The 23434-nt window shown below is 39.9% G+C and overlaps 1 protein-coding gene across 2 annotated transcripts in view; it reads right to left on the minus strand.

The window, feature by feature from the left end:
- Positions 1-824: 824 nt before the first annotated feature.
- The window catches only part of edil3a (EGF-like repeats and discoidin I-like domains 3a), a 97436-nt gene continuing 74826 nt past the window's right edge, over positions 825-23434 (minus strand). For both annotated transcript variants that reach the window (XM_031849628.1, XM_031849627.1), the window contains exons 9-10: positions 8754-8909; positions 825-2090 (exon numbers count right to left, since the gene is read on the minus strand). In XM_031849628.1, the coding sequence (XP_031705488.1) occupies positions 1941-2090; positions 8754-8909 (306 nt within the window). In that variant the 3' untranslated portion in view covers positions 825-1940. The remainder of the gene's footprint in view (positions 2091-8753; positions 8910-23434) is intronic.

The raw sequence follows: 23434 nt of genomic DNA on the forward strand, positions 1-23434 counted from the left end.
ATTAATTTAAATGTATTTTTCATTCATTGAATATAAAGTGATGAAAATAAAAGTGGCACTTTTTGTATTTCCAGTCTAGTCGGGCAACCAGAATTATTTGGAGAGGTTGGTGCATTAAATTTAACAAGGTTTTCTCTACTTTCTCTTTCAGGCTGGGCTGCAATCTCAGAAAGAAAATGCATCATATTACCACGATATTAAATGATTGGACAGTTAAGTGACTGAAAGCTGGTAAGTCTGAAGTGAAACACGGAGCATAAAAGTAGCTCCTTATAAGCTCTTATTCTAGCGCTCAAGAGTTTTGGGAATAGTGGGAACCCATCCAGGACTATGTTTAAGCCGTGTAAGATGGGGCTTTAAGGTTCGACATTGCAGCAAAAACCTCAGGTACTTGTTTACTTCTATGTATTTAACTAGCCAAGCATCACAGTTCAGCTATAAATATGTTTGCATGCAGATAGCTGCTGTCATGTTATGTGAAAATACCCACAAGCTCTTTCACACTTCATTACTATATCATGTCTCATCCAGCGTGATGATAAAGATTAGATCTCCAGAAATAAACAGTCTGTCCATATTAGTTAAGAGTTCAGTGGTGTTATCATTGTAGGTTTTGAGATAGTGAAACATATTAATATACTATCAATCTTGGACATTTGCTCTGTGTTGAAAAAGACATTAATTATCATTTATCATATCAAAGGTATTAAAGAAAATACGAGACTGCTTTCAATATTCGGATTATGCATATATGGACATGATTTAAATAGCTGCGTTCACTCATTTTACATTTTCTTTCAATAATGATACAGATTTTTTGTGGCCAAAAATGATTCATTTGTGGGTTATTATTATGAATGGTATCTATCCTGAGCTTTGTAATTTATACAACTTAGATCTCCAAGACAACACAGACAATAAACACAGAATTTATGCGTCTGACAGCTGAGACAAATAAATCAAAATAAATACAAAATAGAACAAGCACAAACAATAGTTCCAAATATCTTAGAAAAAGTGTAGTGATAATCAAGGACAAATAAAAAGTGGAACTCCTTAAGAGAGCTTTGAGACAATTCAGCTGGAGACAGCCTTCAAGCCTCAGCGTCAGGGCTGCAGTGCGTTTAACTGCAGTGCTTGTTTATTGTCTCACATATCAGTTATCGTCAGTAAACTTTTGCAGTGTGTTGTAATGTTTCAGAACTATTTAAAAATGCACATAAAAATAGGTCCCTAAATCAAAGCCATTGCTCTCAGGGCTGGAGGTTTTAAATGATTTGTCAGAATATACATTTATAATTCACGCACCATGCAATTTCTTAGTCTTTTACATATAATACAAGAGCATTAATAGTGTTTTGATTGATGTCGTAATGCCAGTGTCCATTAGGGTAAAAGCATGGCTTGAGTAAGTGTCGTAATTAAAGTCAAAATATGTTTGAGAGAGTGATAATAATGTGTGAGCTCTACATGGTATTTTAGACAGTCTAGTTATGGTATGAAGTTGGTTAATTATGTCCAATGAAGCACGGCAGACAGATTTCACATCTTTGTTAAAAAGTGACACTGTACAATAGCTTCCATGGCAACAAGTTAAAACCACAGGGGGAACCCCTCTCCGACTCCACCCCGCCCCTCCCACGTATATTACAGAAGTTAATTCCAAACAGGATGGTAAATCTTGAGAAGAATAAAAAGACAGAAAGATCACGCTTTAAGGAGGAAACTGAAAGACAAAAGTGATCAAGGGCAGGTTTTAAATCATTGTACAAAAAAGAACAAACAGCAACCCACCACAACCAAACACGTATTCTTGAAAAATCCATTTGAAATTGATTTCTTTTTACAGGTTGCACAGTTCATTTTTGAAATACCGGGTGAGATACTCCAGTATGCCAAGGGACAAGGGGGAATGGCAATAAAGATGGAAGAAAAGGACTTCACTCTTCCTCTGTGCATCCGAGTACTTCTGCACGCAGAGTGATCCTGCCGTACCATGACCAGGGAAGGATCCGGATGAGTCGAGCGTAGATGGGTGGATCTATCACATTCTTTCGGTGTGTGTCGTTGTCAAAGTTCCCTTGGAATACCTTTAAAGACAGCAGCATGGAGGAATTATTCATTTTGAAACTATAGACACATTTTGGTGTGCTTGACACCAAGAAATACATTGTGAAAACTGAAAAATATCTTCAGTGAATTACCACAGAAACCAAATCTAACGCACTGTTACTGAGAGGCAGGTGCAGAACATTCGTGGTGCATTTCTGGCCTGGTTTTTCCAGACAATTGCCTTCAAGGTCTCATGCATGAACAGGTTCTGAATGAAGTTGAGCCAATCAGAGCTTCAATCCAAACACTGACAATAACAACACTTTCTCTGAATTCAGTCCTATTCGTGGTTATTTTCTTTCACCCACCACACATGTGAGCACATCAACAGTTTCCCCCGAGGGGAAAATTGTGTGCGCCACAGCTGGAAGTCCCACCTCCACAATTAGTGACAGACATCTACTGTTGTTTCTCCTGCTTACTAAGTGGTGTCATTAACATGCACCTTATGCTTGTTGGTCTATTTTCCTTCATGTTTTTTTTTTAAACCTGGCGTTTGATAAAAGGATTTGGTTGTTGCCAGAAATGTTGCTATAAAGGGAAAGTCGTGTTTCTCCAGTATTGGCTCTTGACAACTCATAACATATTGTGCTACAGACTGATATGGATCAACGCACCGCTCTGATTATGTAGCCACTGGCATATCCTTCACTGAAGTGCTAAAAAAAACAAACAGTGGTATCTAATTTAGGGTCAACATTCAAGTCGTTAACAGAGAGATTTCAGTGTCTGCGCCACTCTTATACCAATTTGATGACATTTAAAAGCCTTTAGATTCGCCTTAAGAAAACAGTTCAAGGGGTAACTGGATGCAAGATACAAATAAGCTAATTGTCTTACTGGGACGTGCGCTCAATTTTTGATTATAAGAAGCTTTGTGTTGTTGTTTGCTTAATAGACAGTGAAATTAAGTATATTAGAAAGAAATGCACCTACAGGGACTGCTTCGTTGAAGGATATGATCATTTCAATTAAACAGACGTGATTATGCCTGCGTAATTGGGATGTAATGGGACTCACTTTGGAGTGGAAAGAAAAATCAGCGGGCCACATCCAAGCAGGTGCTGGACACAGAGGATGAGGTAAGCTTCAACTAATTATCTTTCAAATAATCATACAGTAGAAGGTTTGCATTTAAAGTGTTTAAAAGGAGGTTTCACTCCAACAAGTGCTAAAAACAATGGACAAGCACCAAAAACTCACATGAAGGATTTGAGGGAAATTGTTCAGAGTTTGTAGAATATTCATACGCCATATTTCCTAAAATTAAAGATCACCTCTGTGCTTGAAGGAGAATGGTACAAGCATTTAGTTTTTGCCATATTTGAACTAAAAAGAGATTTTGGGGGAAGTGCTACTTTAAATACACTACCAACTGGAAAAATTCAATTGGATAAACCTCCTAAGTAATTACAAATAGAAATTGAGAAGAGGAATCGGTAAGACAATAAGGATACAGTATTGCTCAGATTCTATAGAAGCCGTAGCATGAAGCTTTACAGACACTGTAATAGATTATTTTATGGACCATTTATTTATCCAGTGGCAGCTGGACTTATACCTGGCCTGATCAATATGCAATAATGTGACGAGATATCAAACCTCTGCTTCCTCTTCCTAGCACGTGTTTCCATTAATACAACCACTTTCGCTTAATTCTTTATTCTGTCATGTTCTGTGCTTTTGTGAGTTACTCTTACTGTAGACCTTAAGCTTTAATCATGTGACAGGTGTACGATTTCATTATTTTCCTTATTTCACATGTCTAACACAAACAGCTGCAGGCCACCTTTTCGTCCTACATTCTTTGTCATCATTTTCCTCCTGCAGTGAAACCCATTCTCTCTCCTGCTTTTCATCTATATTAATAGATGAAATTATTTTATTCAGACAAGGTTTGCATCTGCAGACAAGCAAACAACATTACATCACATGGCATTCTGCCCTCTCTGTCATTTCTCCCTCTTTCACTATATGTCCTCTGCTCCTTTCTGTGAACTTAAAATCCACATTAGAGAACTTAAAATGCTTCATTTTCAACACCGTTTCTGCTTTTCAAATTACATTCTCCATGTTGCAGATTTGATGAAACAGGCTCCAGATGTATTGATGTAATGATAAAAACTCAAACCCTACAATAATAAAAAGAAACCACAACAAGCAATAAGTATACTGTGTCTTAGAAAAAACACATAAAACAACAACCTTTATAGACATGAATCTGTCTGAATGGGGCCATGTTGCACCTTCTATTGAGCTGGCATACAAGCTGACAGAAGCATGGGCGTTTTAATAGAGCTGGATATTCTGTTACAGGGTCTGCAAGGCTACCAGTTTCTGTTGTTCTTTTCACTTTTCATTGTATTTCAGAACTGCAACATTTGACACCGGGAAGCGAGAAATGTGTCATTTCCAAGAGTGTTGCCACAACTGTAATGTGACAACCAGGGCACATGACAGCACAATATAAAAGGAAGGACAGGAAGACCATGAGAGCAGCAGCTGATTGAAATATGACAAGAATCTCTCCTAGACTGTCTGGGGACCTGCACAGTGACCGAGGCAGTGCCTCTAGAATAAACTGTCTGGAACAGGATGTGTGAAGAATCACAACAATAAGACAAATGCTGTTTTGGAAGACAAAAACAGAAAAGTGATGAGCAGATTAAGGCATCCTCAACATATTGGTAAATATAAATAGGTAAGAAAGTCAGCACAAAACACTGTATGTCATGTTGATGCACTACACTGAACATAGACAATTACACATATTTCAACCAGAGCCAAGCTCTATAAAAGCCACATTTTAAACAGTGGTTGCTGCCATATTAGCAATGGTTGCAAGCTCCACAAGTATGCCATATATGTTTATAATCAAGAATAATTCAAAACTTGTAAATTCTATGTTTATTTATTGGTAAATGGATAAACCCCTTGCCTTGATGGATCCCCCTCTCCTGATCAGATTCGTGGGTGTGGGGTGTGTTGCAGGAACTTCAGAGTTTGTATATTGTGACCATCTAGTGATATATATTATACTCAAATTCATTGTCAAAGTTACAAAGCCAAAGCTGCTTCTGAACTCTTTCTGTGGATCAAATGTTACAACACTGCTATTTGTTGTAACTGAAAATGTGCTAAAAGTATATGTATTAGCAAGCAATCAGTTATGATAACTGAATTATTGATAGCTAGTTTTAGAAAAGCACTAAAGCACTCCTGCTTTTGTTTTGTCCTGTAACACTTTAGTAAATAGACATCCACATGCACACTGGTTGAGTTGGATCAAAAACAAAGGCTAACTCCCAACCTTTGGAAAATTAAGTACTATGGCAATGCTGCTGGGTTTCATTTTAATTCCATAGTTTAAGTTGGATTCTGTTGGCAAAGTTATACAGCACCGCTAGTCCAAAACAACAACAAAAATCCAAGCCAGCAGACTTAAAAATACACACAACATAGGGACTTTCTCATCTTTTAGTCAAATATGTGGAAGTGGTTGAGAGTAAGTCTCACTTCATCGCCCCCAAGCATAATCATTTTATCCAGAGACACAGGTCTACAGGACATTTCTGTGTGTGTCTTCACCCTGACCCAGTGGCCAAAACTCTGCTCCCACCTATTGATTTTCTGGGCTGCTAGAGTCATGGGTAGACATCACTAAGGCAGGCCTCGAGTGCCCCCCATGCTGCATTATTTAAACATGCTGCACAGGTCAAGGGAGCAGGACACTCAAATCTCTTTGAAATGCTCTCTGTCCTCATGATAGCGTAGGCGGCCAAAATGATACCAAGGAAACTCGGCCACGTCTTCATTGAAAGGTCGAGAGGAGCCGGTTACTGAACTGTACCTGCAATGCATAACTACTTATTTAAAGAGGATGGAGATATGTATTCTAGTTATGCGTTTTTCTAATCCTGAGGTACATGATACGTCGCAGCCAACATTTGACATGACTGCAAAAAAAGACTGAATATAAGTGGTGGCTCTTAACATGATTGTATTCACAGCTATCTAACATGCGTTACCCTCTGACCTGGAGGGAACTGAGGGCTCTAATGGCTAATTAACCCTGTGTCACCTGAGTGAAACTCTATCAAGCATAAATCAATTACTTTTGTGCTTGACTGCCCCCATGAACAGTGTAAATATTGACATCCAGGAAAGAACAGTGATGTAGGACTGGTCAGTGTAGTGACCTCGGTGTGTGCATGTGGGAATGCAGCCGAGCCAATATGTGTAATTATGAAGTGTATTACAGTTTAATTATGTTCAAACAATGGACTATGTTGTTACTTGTCTCAGTCACAAGTGCGGTACACGGGTATTTGGGATTTATGTGTGAAGAAAAGGCAAACAAGGTTCTCTATGGATTTTGTAGAGGGATACTGTTGTGTGTGTGCTTTCACTGTGTGACAACATCTGTATTCTGACAGCGCCTCCTCTCTCAATCTAGATCTAACTGCCTGCAGCCTCTGCCACACAGGAGCTGGAGGGGGGAGCTGAGAAGAATACTTACAAGCCTCTACCACTGTGCCCGAACCAGACACCCAGACATACACACACACACACGCTCACACGTTCTCAGTATATTCCTGTCAAGTCAAGCATTGTGGTGTGGCAGGAGGAGCCTTGGGAGTCCAACAGCCAAATGTGTCCTCTAGCATTAATAGCTGCTTCAGCTGTCTGAAGGGGGGAAACACCTTGAAGAATCATACATCTGAGCAGCCCCTTGGCTCCGTCTAGGGACAAACTGATTGACATTCTCAGAAGCCTTGCTTAACACGCCTGCCCTCTAATACAGAGCACACTCACTCAGATTGACTGCCTATCCCTGGTTTTGCTCTGACGTATAAAGCAAAAAAAACACGGATGCAATAGATGGTTATAGAAATGGCTTGCATCTTATTTAATGATATTTTAAGCTTGACGAAAGTGCCGCTCCCCACTGAGTTATCTCTGAAAATGAGATTTAGAAATAAAACATATAAACATAACAGGGTCCCGAGAAGCCACCAGGACTTTTCTTCTCCTTCCCTTTGTTATCTCAGCTGATGCTTGCCGGGCCTTCGAAAGTCATCCAGTACTCAGTATTGAGATTGCTCGAGTGAAAATCATGCTGAGCATGCAGTGGCCCGTATCCAAAGATAATCGTGGGTGTTGAAATTATAAACTCCTCAAGCAAGGAATGTGAACTGCAGAGATGGGAAAATATCTGCTGACATTGGCTGCTGCACTGGCTCCTAAACAAGGATACGGGCATGAATTGACATGAGCCTATTGAGGGGTGTTATGTGACTTAACAAGGTGCTGTCATATTTCAGCTCTAGGTCGACCACATTGAGCCAAACGAAATAAAAAGCCTTTCTTTAAAAAAAGTCTAATTTTGAAATGGCAGTTGAAGTTACCCACCAACCTTTACAAACTGCTCAGAATCAGTATTTATGAGAAAGCCCAACATCATAGCTAATGCTTCTCTGTGCGCAGACTGCAAGGCATGGACTGCAGGTGAACCATGACATCAAGTATGACGGCAAATTAAAGAGTAAAGGATTTCAAGCCATTTGAAGACTATCCACAAATGCTTTCATATCATGTTATTATTTTTAAATGTGTGAAATAAATGTGCATGCCTAAATGAATGAGTGCAAATATTTATTGAAGATTGAATATTGCGCAATCAAAATCAATTGATCTTCAATTATGAATCAAATACAAAATATGGGTCTCAGGGCACTCAGATTTGATTAATCCGGTGCAAACTTTTACACTTGTTCACAAAATAAAATTCACAACTACAACTCTTTTAATACTGTTCATGATCTCGTAATACCGTGAATTATTTTTAAAGCACCTCTACAGTATTTGCTTTGTGCCAAACACATGTATTAATTAGATCTCTTGATTTACCATAGTCAACACTTGAGCAGGCCATGAATAAGCAGAAGAGGTTTGGCTTATCGTTCAATAACAAAACAGGGAAAAGTAAACACTGCCTCTCTTGCCACCAGTATCTGAAAGACAAGGGGCTTCAGCTTTAGCTGTAACACTGCCTGCAGCCCTCCTGATATCAGCAGAGAGGCTGCTGCAGCCCTGCTCTGTCTCTGTAGTCGTGGGCGATTGGAATGGACATGTACTCTGTTGAAGGGCCGTAAACAACATTTTCAGCACAGTACTGGCCGGGCCAGGTTGACAGCACAGTCTTATCTGATCCCAAAGCAGAGAGAGGCAGTAGGACAGACCAGGCAGGTTCAGTTTGAGCCACAGATAAGAAAATGCTGAAGGGAAGTGGAAAGGAGAAACAGACAGGTCCTGAAAAGGAAATGTTCACGCGTAATACTAAACACACCTTTTGCAGCTCTGTGTTTTCCTCAGCCATTATTTCTGTTAGTTCTCTCTACCCAGAATGCCCCTTTTCCTCATGATGTGATATATAATTCAAAACCTTCAGTACTCAGTTCCCACGGGCAGGCATTTATGATTCTACAGTATTTTTCAATATGATTACTATGTGCACATGACAACAAATATGTGTTTAATCTGATTAACCGATTTCTCAGTTAACGTTGGTAGAAGTGACCTAATAATACTGTGTGTTTTTTGTTTGATGGTGGTCATTATGGGCTGTGAAAGCTTCTTACCTTGTCCTTCCCCTGTTTCTCATCTTGATATATTTTCCACCGCTCTCCATCGTTACTGTATGCCAGTTTGTATGAGCCAACAAACTGGACATGGCCAAAGTCTTTAGCTCCCTGGGTGATTATACCTGTGACCTTGGTAGCCACACGCAAGTCCACCTGAGAGAGGAAAGAAACACAGAGAGAGAGATCGTAGAATGGTAACTTTCTCAAGAAACTTAGCATGTAAAAGAAGTGTCAGAGATGCACAATCTAGTCAGCATCTTTTTTTCCGTTTGATGTCATCAGAGGATTTACTGTATGTAGACACTGGGTGCAAAATGTCAGTTTCAATTATTCACAGAATATTGAACAACAAGGCTAAGTCCACAACCTCGCCTCAGCAAAACAGAAATCACACGCCGCAGCAGCTTCGGAGAGCCAGGCCGCTCCATTTGGGTTAATTTTTAATAGGTTCTCATTTGTTGCAAACAATCTCCAATGCATGGATGCTAGGCAGTAAACACACAAACTGTTACTTATATGGAAATTGTTCGATTCAATTATGCTTTATTATTTGTTAATGTACACGACACTGTTGGGCTGAGATTCAAAACATGGTTAAGATGAACCCAAAAAGAACGACAGAAAGAATAAGTAGTAGTATGGCTCCATCGCATTTACCTGGCCCACTTTGCTTCAGCAAAATATACTGCAATAATGTCAAACACAGGTCAAGTCCACCATGTTAATTATGTCAAATGAATAATGTATTTTAACTTTGAGAGGAAGGTGTGTAGAAGTGCAGATATACAGCTCGTATTGGGATGGAACATAAAGAAGTATAAACATGTCACTCCCATTGAGCTTTCATCGGCATAAAGCAGCAGGTGTTCTGTTACAAGTTCTATTCCACATAATGGAAACAGTGCAGAAATACTTTTATATCCATCAAACACATTATGCCAATGGTTGGTGTTGTTTTGTACACAACAAAAAACTAAACTACTTCTAAATATCAAAAATAATGTGACAAATTAAGGGTGTACAATTCCCATAACCTCCCATGTGATTCACTTTCTTTAAAAGAGCATGCTGTTTTTTTATGAATATAAAAAGATGTGAATAATTGATAGCGCTGCCTTCTGCATTTTCATCCCTTAAATGCTAATAGCCTAAATGTCACTGTAATACTGTCTCACGCATCGCATACATCTAAGCAGCACTGATTCACAGTCAACACAGGATGAAAAACAGTGTGCCACTTGGCATTTTGCTGTCACATGGGAAGATAGTGGCAAAATTTAGAAGCAGAGAGAGCGCAAGAGAGAGAAACATATACCGTACGGATGCAGATTTATTTCTTCTGCTGAATATACACATACAAGCAGGCAGCCATACATCACAATAATTGGCCTGGTAATAGGTCAACATATACTGTGTCACACGGCTCTGACAAAACAAAAAAGAATCTGTGTAGATTAAACAAATAAGCAAAGAAACCGAATGCATGATTTATGACTGTTTCCTTCTACCTCCCGGTCCCAGACCCATTGCAGAACACCACTATGCATGTCATCGCTGCGCCAAACCGCACTACACCGCACTACACCACACCACATTGCACCTTTATTGCCTGCAATGTTACGGTTTCTCTTTTCTCCCAGCTACTTTAAGATTGAGGACTGCTCCCTGGGTATTAGATGGGTGTTTTTAAGTGCAGACCCGCTGCTCTGTACATAATTCGACATAGACCTGGGTCTTGACACACATGTAGACAAAGTCATGCCTTAGCAAGTACAAGGCAAACTCTTGGCTTTCTAAAAAGGCATCCAAGTGGATAAACTCCCAGTTCTCCATTTGTGAGATGTTAAGCTAATGAAAGTAGGACAGCAGGCATTCAAGTTTGCTTGCAGACATAATTTTACTCTTAACAATGCTGTGGTTACAGGTATGCAATTATGCAGATGCTGCACAGTACATATGCATGCTTCATTTGTTGTGAATACAATATTCATGAAGTTTCTCCTTTAAATGGTAGCAGCCTCTGCATCTGTTTTTTTGTTTTTTTTTGTAAAGTAATGCTCATTTCTGCCTCTGAATGAGGCTGCGGCAGCAGATTGGAATATTTTCCTGAGATGTATACCAATACTTTTAAACAGCAGTTCTGTTATAACAACAATAATGTCACAGAAACCCACTGGATAAAGCGGGGCAGAAAAAAAAACAGTGGCAGGGGATGCCTGGTTGATTTAGAGGGGCATGACATCTTGCATTGTGAGGCTTTGATTATGCTCCAGCTGCAGAATGTTGATGTAATCTCATTCTACTCAAGCAGTCAAGTCTGCCACCAAAACAAAGGCAGGCTTGAAGGGGAACCTTTAATTGCCGTCACAGGTAGCGGTCAAACAAATACAAACGCCCCTAGCGACGGCAGCTCTCAACACTTTGATGGCCCAAACTGAATTAGGGGGCGAGATAAGCTTGTTAAAGCAAGGCCTCTCCTGCAGCCCCCATCTTCTGTTTTTTTCTTCTATCACACTCTCAACCCCATTCCCTCCTCCACAAGCTGTTAACCCAGACAAACTAGGACTGTGTGAAGTCTTTGTAGCAATCGCTGAACTCCCATGGCATACATGTTTCAGAGAAATAAACCATGAGAATCAATTTTAGGATTTAGCTTGCTGTGTCTGAGATTAAAAACAAGATTCATGTAGCTCAAACCTAAGCCTCCAGTTTTCCCAACGATACAGCTACACATCAAAAAGTGAGAGAGCGTCATTAACATTAACTTGTTCACTTCTGCCAGACGAACACTCATCTCCCGTGCTCATTAAGAAGAGAGTTGGTGTGTAAATTGTGTGTCCCTATTTGAAGTGGCTTTGCCATTGCAGGATAAAGTGATTAATGCAGTGAGAGGAAGCGTCATAAGGAGCCGAACAAGGCCCAGTTTCCCTTTTTATGAATACATTTTGCATACACGGCATCCTGCTGACATTCCCCCTCCAGCTGTGCTATACTGTCTATCTGCTGAAGACTCATCCAATCGTCAAAGCCTGTGGGACATTGAATATGTGTGTGTTTATACTTTCTGTATATTCTCCTAGGTCACGGTGCATAATTCTGAATTGAATGTGCACAACTCACAAAGGAAAGAGGAGAACAGTGCTACGGCCCATCAAGGCCTCAACAGGGCAGCTATCATTACAGTTTAAAGCTGTGGAGAAAGCTTGAAAAACACCCTGTTTCATTGCTATTGAACAACCTGTAGCTAGTCATACGCAGGGACACCACATCATACTAAAACAGTTTGCAATGTAAACCTCATGTTGTTGCTTAACATGAAGTAAATAATCCACATTTTAAAAGAAAGTCTGCATCGAAGAATGGAGCGGTTAATTGGGCATTTAGGAGGAAGGGACGGTCTTACGAAAGATGCAACATTTCTGGAGCTTGACCAACACTGAAAGTCAAGATATTGTGGTAATACTCAATGTGGTTCAACTGTACCAGTTCTAGCCCCCGATGACCAGGATGGAAACCTACTAATGTGGGACACTGGGTAAGATATACAGACAAGAATGCACATTTAATGTAGTCACTCTTCTAACAGGTAAATCATCAACACAGTCACAGTGTATTCTTTGATGTCCAATCATACTGTGGAGTACAGAGTAAATAGACCAGACACCACGATCCCAGTGAATGTTCACAGGTTATGTCTTTGGTTCACATGGAGGGAACGGTGGAATGGTGTGTTTTTGGTGAAAGAAGAAGTGTCCTGACTGAATCTGAGTCCCATTTGCATGAACTTTAACAAGAGATGTCAGATATGCCTGCCATCTGAACATAGTTCTACATACAACATGCCAAGAAAGGCTATTCTGTACTGCTGCAAAGCCTACTATCTTCAGAAAAGCCACGTATCCTGAAAAGCAAAGCTAACATGACTATAAAAGGAAGGATGAAGCTGAAGGTGGACAATTTTCAGACAAATGGCTGACTGACTACAGCACATCTCGACTGAGTGCAAAGAAAAGCCTGTTTGTGTCATGACACCTTTCTGAGTTTAAAAAAAATGTGCCATTCCTCACAGAGGTGAGCTGGCTGAGCCAGTTCACTGAGATGAACCAGGAGGCTGAGTGTCGCTGAGCTTGAGAGGTTGTTGTGTGACATGTATGACTTTTCCTGTGTAAAAGCACATTCTTGTCCCAGACCCAGGAAAGTGAAAGTGAACAGTACTGAAATAGGTTGTGGCATACTTCCAGCCCTCCTCGGCAATAACATCAGCCCAAACTAATTAGCCTGAGACTCATATTCATTATTTTGTTTGTTTTGTTTATTACTGTAGAAAACAAACAGCCGGTAGCCCTTCATAGACTTAGCCTGTTGGACAAAGACGCTGTAATGACTTATTACAATCTAGAGTGCTGATTATAAATAGCTGCTGGTAAAAATTAATTAAAGAGAAAAAAAAAGTGTCTCAAGAGCAAACAGCTTGCCGATCGACAAATTTAAATATTTTCAGAAGGGACACCTTTCCACCCACGAATGGATAGAAAAACAATTTCTTTATAATGATAAAACAAAAACAAACAAAGGTTTTGTGTGTGCCTCAGTTTACAAGTTAATTATATGGAATGAATAGATAGAATAGAACATGTTCTCACCACAACTCGTCACATACTGACGCGGAGCCTTTGTCATCACATCACACTGTGTAGTGACACCACTACTTAGTAAGGTTTAAGAAACAGCATCAGGGTTTGGGTTCAAATGACTTGTTTCCAAAGTAAAAATGAAGCTTAAAACATGGACAGGAAACAATCAGTTGTTTGTTACGTGAAAGTTAAACTTAAACACAACACAGGTGGCCTAAGTGACACAAAAGCTGTAACACATTGTTGGATTCACACAAGTCTCTTGGTTGAAAGTCCTGCGTTTAACAGACTCGTCCACCCGCCCTGTGACAGTTTTTCGGTCTTTATGTCATCACACTCCCAGAGCATTTTCTTTGAGCGTCTAATAATGATGCTGGTGAGTTTACATTGATTATTGCTAACTGGAAGTCCGGTGAGTGCCTTGTGCGTCAGTATCATAAGTTGAGGGGCGTGACAAAGCGCCTGTATTCGACACCTCGGCAATAAGAACGGGCTGGTCAATGTCTCGTTTGGAAATGTATAACTTAATTTCAGGGTAACTTGATAGTTTGAATAACTGTCACTGTCACTATTATTGTAGTTTTCACCTCATCAGATTAAAGTCAGTTGCACATTGTGAAACAAATTGTAAGTCCTTTAAATTTCAGCATAGTGCAAACGCACCACACAAATAACACACACACACACACACACACACACACACACACACACACACACACACACACACACACACACAGCGAATCTCCTTTCTGACACCTTTTGTGTGACCGGTGTTTCCACATGGGTTTGGGGGATGTCAGAAGGTATAAATGCCTGCTGAGATCTCACACTGTGAAAGCCTGGTGAGCAGACAGTCTGAAGTGCGATTCAGGAGCACTGAGTACAGTAAAGGAAATGTCATAGAGATGAAGTCCCCTCATGGCTGCATCATATTGTCCAAGGCCAGTCAGTGTGGAACCACATTCCTGCATGAACTCAAGACATTTTCCCTTTTCAAATTTGACTTACACAGAATGTTTTTGAAAGTGCTAAATGTGGAATGTGAATCAAATGCACTCTGCTGACAGAAACGAATGAGCTGTCTTGACACAAGGATAGATGTCTTTTTTACAGAGCAGGATGACTTGTTTCGGCAGGACATTAAGAGAGTCAGCTGGCTGGCTGGTTAAGGCACATCTTAAAGCCAAAATGCTGGGGATATAAATACGGGAAAAGCACCGTGCAGTGACTCACACTGAATTGCAATATTGTGGCAAGAACACAAATTTGTAAGCCAAACAGTTTCACCATAGCAAGGACTTCGCTATGCATTGAACATCCTCCCCCTCCCAACCTCCTCTTCACTCTAGTCTTCATGCCAGCACACTTGCATGACGCAGTGCTGCTTGTAACTGAAATTAAATTCTTTGTTATTCTGTCTAAAAACAGTGACATTTTCCCCATAGTCACAGTATGTCTAATATGCTTAAACACATAATGAATGGCACCTGCATGTAGATAACCCCAGGCAATCTGCAAAGACCAGAATTCATTTCTTTTTTCAAAAACACGGCGCTCACAGTGCTGTTACACATTTTTAGCCATGATAGCGGCATGGCTCTAGGGATGCCACTGTCTGTCTGGTGGTCGCTCCATTGATCCACTGCTTTGTTCATGGACTTTAGAACAGATATCAATGGTGCCCAGATGACGAATCCTTAATCTGGTGATTCCCTGGTTTTTTAATCTACTGCCACCAGTAAGTCATCATTTTCATTTCATCCAGTTAAATATCTACCTGAATACCTATCGGATGGATTTCTTCTAGTGCCACCATGAGGTTGACACATGTGGTTTTGATGTGAAATTTGGTACAGATATTCTTGTGCCCCTTTAGAATGAGTTTTAATATTGTTGGTCAAACATTTCAATTGCCAAATACCTTGGTTTATGACCCAATACCTGCAAAACGTATGGCATCACCATCAGTCTCAGGTACAAGCATCAATGAGGCAGTGTCATGTATCATTATAAATGCTAACATTTGATTAAAGTCTGTATAGAAAAGTAACCCTCTCCTGTAAAAGCTTGCAACAGTAACACAGTGCATCGTCAACGTTTTTGTTTTGTAGACATCTTGTTCTTCATCTATAATTTAACAAAATAACTTGAGTGCTTTAGAAAAAAAACATAAAACTATTATTTAATTCCTGTTCTTTTCTCCATAACAAAGGCAGCGCTCCATCAAAGCCAATGCATCGCAGCACATTAAAGCACAAACATTACTACCTGAGGTTCTAATGGCCACCTCAGAGCACACGGCCATAAAACAGATGTAGCCTCAGTTCAGCATGTCAAGTTAAGTCTAAATGGCTGTAGGACCGATGAAGGGAATTGGCCATGGCAAGAGGAACAGGAAGGAAATCAACCATGGTGGTCTGGATCATTTGGAGCTATTACAGCAAGGAGAACAGCATTTATAGAGTTGCATACTGTGTCAGCATGAGTGAAGTGAGGGATCTATGTGCATAAAAAATAGCCTTGACGCTGCACTAGCAAGGGACTTGGGGGATTTCACACTCTGTTTAATGCTCACTTTGACTACACATGTGATGGACACTTACTCACTGATACAATCTAAAGTAGTCTCTCTCCCGGTGTGATTTTGTCTGAAATCAAATCTATAATTCTTGCTGGAGGGGAAAAAAAAAAAGATTCCTGTTGGAATATTAAGCAAGTGTAAAATGTGAAATGATTTAATGATCTAATATATGGTGTTCCCATTCTGAAAATGAGGATACAGGTTTTTAAAGGTCCTACAAAGAGGTGAGTTAAAAATAAAATCGTTTACGACTCTGGCTGCTGCACTTACAAGCTCATCATTGCTCCTCTCTCCCCTTTCCTGCTTCCCACATGGTCTATAAAATATTCATATCGAATTCTCACACGTGTGCTCACATACACGCACACACAACAGCATGATGTGCTTCACACGCAATGAATAGGGGAACCATGGAATTGCAAAACAGATAAAATGTATGGACATAGGTGGTCTTTGCAATATTATAATTACCCTAAAATGAATCAATGTCCAGTTTTCTACAGAGCCTTAGCTCTAATACTGAAGGATACTGCATGTAGTGCTGATGCGTAAGTGCAGGCCACACTCTCCTGGGCACAAAACATAAAGATGTCTGATTTAAACATTGGATACCTTTCTTGTCAGGAGATGGCTTAGAGACACTCTGAAACCACGAGATACACATGCAGAACACATTGGACCCAATCTCTGCTGCACTGATTTAAGTACAAGAGCTTCTGACAATTCCTGCAGATCCCACGATTACAGCAGGCGCTGCTGCAGACTCATGAATCACTCATCCCAAGATAAAACAGATAAATGCTTCCTCCGGTAGCTGAGAGGGAGTGAGAGGGGCAGAGGTAGAGAGAGGGAGATGAGGATCAGGACGTGGTGTTGGAGGATAAGATGGCTTCCTTGGGTAATGAAAACAAAAGACTTAACATTACACAGGTTCCAAGCAGACCTGTACATCAAGGCTATATTTGGAGGGAGGGGGACACTAAAAACCACCCAATTGAATCAGGGAAGCAGATAGCTTTACCATCCCTTCCGTAACTTAATTTGGAAGCTAATTAAATCAGCATACTAGCTGCGGGGAAATTGAATAAAATAGAGCCACATTGGACAGGATTAAAATGAGGCTCTGACGATAATGCCTTAATGAAATTTACATCACGCATGTTTTCAAATTAGCGTGGATTCTTTCTCAAATTCTCCTTGAATTCTTGGATAATGTTCTGAAGATCATTGAATTAGCAATAGCTGCTGGCAACGTTTTTTTTGAACCTGCTGTATTTATATCTATTTAAATTTGAGAACGTGTTAAATACGAAGGAGTCTCCAACTGGGTAGCCAGCAGTTACATATCCAGTATCAGATTGGTCCCATCCGACATGCTTCTCCGTAGAAGTCGGATAATGACCCACAACAAGCCCTTATATTGTGAACACAATTTGCCAAGTCTTATAATCATGCACTCACTACACGGTGCACATTTGTTCATGCCTTTCTGAAACTGGGCTGGCACATCTGCCAAAGTAAATGTTGGCTGAGCAATTTGCAGTCATGGTTACATCTGTCATCCTGGCTTCAGAGTCTCATATCAGCGTGCAGAGTGCCACAGCTCAGGTTTTGTCACCAAATTGTGGAACAAAACAAAACAAAGAAGATGCGATGCTGTTGGCTCAGTTGGGAATGTGTTTCCTACTGTGTTGGATTATTGATATTGTCATGGTAATTCCTGTGAAGGTTTAATCAAAATAAAATGCAGCCCGACCGATTAGAATGTATGCTCAAGCCAGTGTTCATACATTCCATACTTTTTACAGCATCACAGCTGTGGGTAAATGGTTGTGTGTGCTTCTCACTGATTGCACCAGAAACCACCCGGAGACGTTGTCCCTCTAACGTTCTGTTTCTTTAATTAGTTCAGCAAGAAAACTTGGCTGCAGGTGCTGTTCTCGTTGATCCAGTTTTTTGTTATAGAGTAGTATGACAAGTAATGATAAAAAGGTGAGCAGTCGAATAAAGGATGCATCTCTAATGTGATTAGAACTGTTAATAGCCAGATCTGCAGGGACAAGTGCCTTTATCTAGTTTCTACCAGATGAATATAGTATGACAGGAATACAAATGCTGGATTTAAGAGGATAGCCGCTGAATGCTGCCTCACAATTCATTGTTGTAAGGACTGTGTTTTCCATTGAGAGGGGGGGGGGAATCAAGCTTGAAGGACGCAGAAGACATCTCACCCTTGAAAGTTCCTAATAAATTCTCACAGGCCATGCAAGTAATTCTAACACAGTACTGGTCACTTTTTCTTGAAATATAGACACGAGCAATGCAAGTCCATATTACCAAAATCCCTCTTAAACCCTTTCATGCAACATTGGCTTCTCTCTCTCGGAGGCAGCTTTTCTGTCTTTAGAAAGGACACGCTTCATCTTTGCTGCACACACACTCGAGAAGAGACGAGTGTTTCAATGGTCCAAATGAAAGCCATTCTCCTCTGTGGATGGATGGAACAAACACCCTGCTAATTCTATCGATTAAAGGAAATAGAGTTTGTTGTCAGCAGCGCTGTATTTGAGGTAGCGATTTGATTAGGAAGCTGTGCTCGACAAAATTGGTGTAATGATAATACCCGGTTTGATTACAACAAATGCATGCTCACAGGCACTGAGTGGGAATCAATCTTGCATTATGTCTCCTTATTGTTCTTTCTAGCCTCTACTCCACATGGGACAATGTGAAGTGTGAAGTGTCAACAAGCATTGATGGTTAAGGAACCATTTGCAAAAGCTGGAATAATTTACTTCAGCGGTATGTTAATTATTTCCATTGTAATTCATTGTTATTTTGAAAAACACTATTAAATAAAAAAATGTTAATGTTTACAATGTGATGATCCCTGCCAATTGCAGAAAATAAAAAGAATATAAAAAAGGGAAACCTGATTTACACTGAAACTTAAATTAATTTCAATTCTGGCAGTACAAATTTACTTTTGAGCACAAACCTCACCGTATGGTCATGTAAGGGTTAAAACAGTATTTAGGATTCCAAACTCTAATTTTTTTAATCAAGATTATTCCAATAAAAACTATTTCTGAACTGAATTTGATAACTTTAATGTTCGGATACATCTATATGATAAGCAACGTGTATTATGTAAGGTCATTGTTTTTAGGTAAAATAAAGACAAACTAATTGATAATAGTTGAATGCTCTGTAGTATTCTCCTCTATGGAAATGGAATATTAATTTGATCTAATTTATTACTGTTTCAAATTGTAAGAACTGTGAGCACAGTAAAAGCTACACTTAGAAGTGGAATTCATTAACATTGCATTTAGCAAGATTTATTTCTATGATATTTGCTCTATGCAAATTGTATTTCATTGGTATTTGAGTCTGCAACTGTTTGTATCAGATTAATTGGACAGAAAATACTTTGTCACTCAACAGTCAAGGAGAAGGTGACCCAAAGCAGCTGGGCAGTACAAGATTAATGATCCCAGATCAAGTGTTGAGTTGCATCTCTGTGAAGTGCAGCTTGTACTGTGCCCAGCCTGAACATGACAAGACTGTTCTCTGACATTCAGCCTGCTGCAGTCTCCTCTGGTATAACCAGTGAAACCTCCCTTGGTGCTGGTAGACTTTGGATCCAAGAAGCTGTTTGCACTGTGGAATAAAACAACATGGCCTATATAAATAATTTAATATTACATGTTTCTTTACCCATTCATACACTGATGGCAGGGACTACCATGCAAGGTGCCACCTGCCCATCAGGACTAACTAACATGTATACAACAGTCACACACCGTAGGCATGGCTTACGGAAGCAACTTGGGGTTAAGTGTCTTGCATAGGGACACATCGACATGGACTAGCGGAGTCGGGGATCAAACCGTCGCTCCTCTGATTGAAGGACGACCCGTCCTAAGTAGAAGCCAGTGCCTTGGATGAACAATATTAAGGGACCTTCACATTTCTCTCTTGGGGATTCTTTGTTGATTAAAGCCAGCACTACTGTGTTACATGTCAAAAGTATGCTAATCTTCTCCTATCATCACTATCTTAGGGGATCTCACAAACCTTTGTAGTGTTCTTTGAGTATGCAAATCTGTCATCTTAATAAACATTGAGAGACCACGTTTGCCCAGATCATTCAATTCTGCCAGGCACTAATCCTGCCAAAACTGTACTCTTTTGCTGGCCCAAAAATGATACTCATAGAGAAATACATTAAGAGGGCAAAGTTCATCCTTTGCCTACTGGCACTGGGTTCTTCTTCACAGGAGGGACAGATTTCTTGTATACGTTGATTATAGAGTTTTAAACACTGTAACCACCAAGAACACTATCATGTGCCTTTTATCTCACTTTAAAGCTTGGCTTGTGCAAGTCAATCATCTCACATTCATGAATGAAGGCAATGAGTGGAAGATTCAAACTGCTGATGACGCCTTTTAGGATCTCTTACCCCCCCCTGCTGTGTTTAAATCAGTCAACAACAATGTTCTTCATGGCATGTTCTACTGCTTTGTCTTTTCCACAAGTCTCTTTAAAGACCATGCTCTACATGGTTCCAAGGTCATCATTTTTTTGTTGAATCCAAAAAGTGTGAATGCGGTGTCTGGACCACCTCTATGCTTGGCTTCATCATCTCTGGTGGCCATTTACTGTACAGACATTTTTACCAGCAAAGTCTGGAAACGAATGGCTGCAACCCAGTTCTGTCACACCGCGATGATAAATGCCAACTTCTACCAGTAAAAGTAAATTAATCTGTTGTGACAGTGCCATGTATTAATCTTACACTCTATTCAAAATATTCACCTGCACTTCTGAGCTCAAGTAATGTGTCATCAGAGCACCATACTGTATATTGATCCACCCTGATCATCATGGTAGGTATTCGGTATTCGGCTACCACCATTTCCTAAATAATCTGAAACCCCATTCTTTTGCATCCTGCTACAACCCCAGTGGAAATAAACTATGATATTGGCAATAAAGAAATGTATCCAGCTAAACTGGTACTAGAGTAATAACACTGACTCCACAGGCTTGATACAGCTGTGACTGTGATAGGTCACTTTACTTATGACTCTCCACTTGTCTTTGTCTCTCCTGTCTGGGTTTATAGTTTCCCACTGTGCTTTCTCCTTGGCCCTGTGTGTTCCAGCAGAGAGACACATTTCCCCCATGTGCCGGCAGGGCCTTAGCTGCTAAGCTGCCACTATTTACCTCATCAGTATCTGCAAATGCAAACCTCCACTCTCGCAGTAGTCATTTGCTTAATTGTTACTTTTGCTCTGCTCCACATATGGAGGTTTACATTTACTCAAGTTTATGGGTTCCTGAGATTTTCTTGCTCTGCTTTCGATTAAACAAAACTGTGAAATTCTAATCCTGCTTACTGCTTGGTGCTTTCTTTTGGATCCAACACTTCCCCAAACCAAACAGTGACAGCACTACAATCTGAACTACAATGTTGAATACAATTTTAGTTTACTTAAATTGTTACTATTATAATTACTGAAGGGTCAATAGTGTAGAAACTTAGAATGCATGTCGAAGAAATTTGAGTCATTCCATAGACGCAATAACACAAGTGCCCATCATGTAAATATCTGACATGAAGACCTTCGATCTACTTATTCCGCACTCCCACTTCATGGTACAACATGACTCCACCCAACTCGCTTTTTTTTTGGTTTTCCATATGGCAAAAGTTGTGTATAGTACCTGGTACTTTTTTTGGTACCACCTCCAGCCGATACCAGAAGATGGAGTCAAAACACTGCAGCCTGCTGATTGTTTAGAGAGAATTGTCATCACAAATCACGGGACATCCTGCACAAACCTGCCATTTTGAAAAAGCCAAACTACCGTGAATAGATTTAAAAAAATGGTAGCTTTCAAAACTACACTACACTGTACACTTGACCATACACTACGTAGACTATGCTGTACAGTTAATGAAGTGCAGACGTTCCTCTGTTTAGTTGCCAATGAAAGGATTCAGGTGTCGCAGTAAAGATGATGGCATGGTAGTAACAGGCGATGTACATTGCAGTGGAAATGAGGCATTATATTACCAGGTCAGGTACTTAAATGACTGATGTGTGACAAAGACTTCTACCCATATGCCGAATTTCAAATTAGCACTGATATATCATTTGTATAGTGGTAATTATCTCAAAGTTTTCACACTCAAGTTTGAGCTCACTCTGCATCATCAGAGGCAGAGGTGATTATCAGGGTGCCACAGCCACACAGCACACATATTTATCACTTTAAGGAGATAATTGGGTGTGAAAACCTTGGAGACAGGGGATAACAAATGAACCGCCAGAACGAAATTACTTTCATAACTTCTTTTGTAACCTTTGCAGGATACAAATACATTAAACAAGTTGCAAATGAAGTGACACACTTTGCACGATCAATGTCCACAAGAGACATTTTTACATTCATTGTTGGGGTGTTATTTAAAGAGAACTTACACTGAATCATTATTTACTGTACAGATGTACATGATATGCGTTATAAAGACTGTACTCTATGAAGGGTTCTCGTTCTTGTCTCTGCACTAACGACTTCCACTGGGTGGAACTGGGTGAAAGTTAGTAGAAGGTAATAGCCAAAAGTGAATTTACATGACAGTGTAGTTACTAGAGCGCTCTTTCCAAATTTGGAGGAAAAAAGTGGCAAAAAATATTGTGAAACAAAGACATGAGCTGCAGCTATGTAGAACATACCTGATTGTATTATGAATCTGTTCTGTTTGTTCAACTTGTGAACCATTCCACCACTAACATACACCATACCTGACATATACAGTACGGCAGAGGTTGAGTGTGACACCTGAACTGCTTGGTTGGATCAGGAAAAGAAAAAGAAAAAGTCCTGTTATGAAAGAAAACACCAGCAAAGCATATAATGTGCGTTTGGAGATAAATCTCTTCTGTAGTGAAGCATCTGCACTGCACTAGCTTAGGGGGCAATGGAACCAGTCGCTGTGCTGTAGCTTAGCTTAAGGGTTCATATTTTCTTTAATCTTGTGTACAAAGCTTAAAGATGGCACCCGACCAAAACAAGCTCAAGAACCATTTCTTATTTATTTTGCTTTGCCACAGGGATTTGTAGGCTTATAAGGGTGTGAGAAAACATGCTAAGAATTTGAGACATGTGATCTTTTCAACTCTCTATGAATAACAACTAGTAATCTGATATCTTCACATGTCGAAGAATTACAAGTGGGTCTATGTTGAATTGATCAGTGAAGATTTGTAATATTCAACTCAAATATTACATTCATCCTCATATTATTTTGTGTGGAAATGTCTCTTTATTTCAACTCCAGATAATAAATATATAAAATAAATACATTGAAGTGAGAAGTGTGCATGTGTAGGATAAACTCTATATATTACACAATTCTGTCTACATATTTAGCTGGAGTTACTGTG

This window comes from Anarrhichthys ocellatus, unplaced genomic scaffold, assembly GCF_004355925.1.
Source record: "Anarrhichthys ocellatus isolate YVR2014 unplaced genomic scaffold, GSC_Weel_1.0 scaffold9, whole genome shotgun sequence".
Classification (NCBI taxonomy): Eukaryota; Metazoa; Chordata; class Actinopteri; order Perciformes; family Anarhichadidae; genus Anarrhichthys; species Anarrhichthys ocellatus.